The 378-nt window shown below is 61.6% G+C and overlaps 1 protein-coding gene across 1 annotated transcript in view; it reads left to right on the top strand.

The window, feature by feature from the left end:
• The window catches only part of CCNI (cyclin I), an 8,465-nt gene that overhangs the window by 7,873 nt on the left and 214 nt on the right, over positions 1 to 378 (top strand). Inside the window, exon 6 of the mRNA XM_009073848.1 lies at positions 170 to 373. Within this exon, the coding sequence (XP_009072096.1) occupies positions 170 to 373 (204 nt within the window). The remainder of the gene's footprint in view (positions 1 to 169; positions 374 to 378) is intronic.

The following is a 378-nucleotide window of genomic DNA, read 5'->3' on the forward strand; positions in this document are numbered from 1 at the left end:
TGCTGTTGCCATGAGGTGTAAGGAGGAGCGGGGGCTTACCTTGGGAAGTGGTCCTGGATCACTCACTTCCTCCTGCATCCATCATGCTGCTGGGAAGTGTGGCCAGTGTGCGTGGACCCCCTGGCAGCGCTCCCCAACACCAGTGTCTCTGCTTGTCTTCCCACTCCAGATGGACAGCTCGCAGCTGATCCACTGCCGGGAGCTCGTGGCACATCACCTTTCCACTCTGCAGCCTTCTCTGCTGCCCAACTCTGTATATGTCTACAGTCCCCTCCAGCACACCCTGGTGACCTGTAACAGAGGAGCGTTCCCACCGCAGCCCTCCTCTGTCCCAGGGCCGGGGCTGCCCCAGGACAACCGGCCAGAAGCGCCGCTCAC

This window comes from Acanthisitta chloris, unplaced genomic scaffold, assembly GCF_000695815.1.
Source record: "Acanthisitta chloris isolate BGI_N310 unplaced genomic scaffold, ASM69581v1 scaffold5084, whole genome shotgun sequence".
Classification (NCBI taxonomy): domain Eukaryota; kingdom Metazoa; phylum Chordata; class Aves; order Passeriformes; family Acanthisittidae; genus Acanthisitta; species Acanthisitta chloris.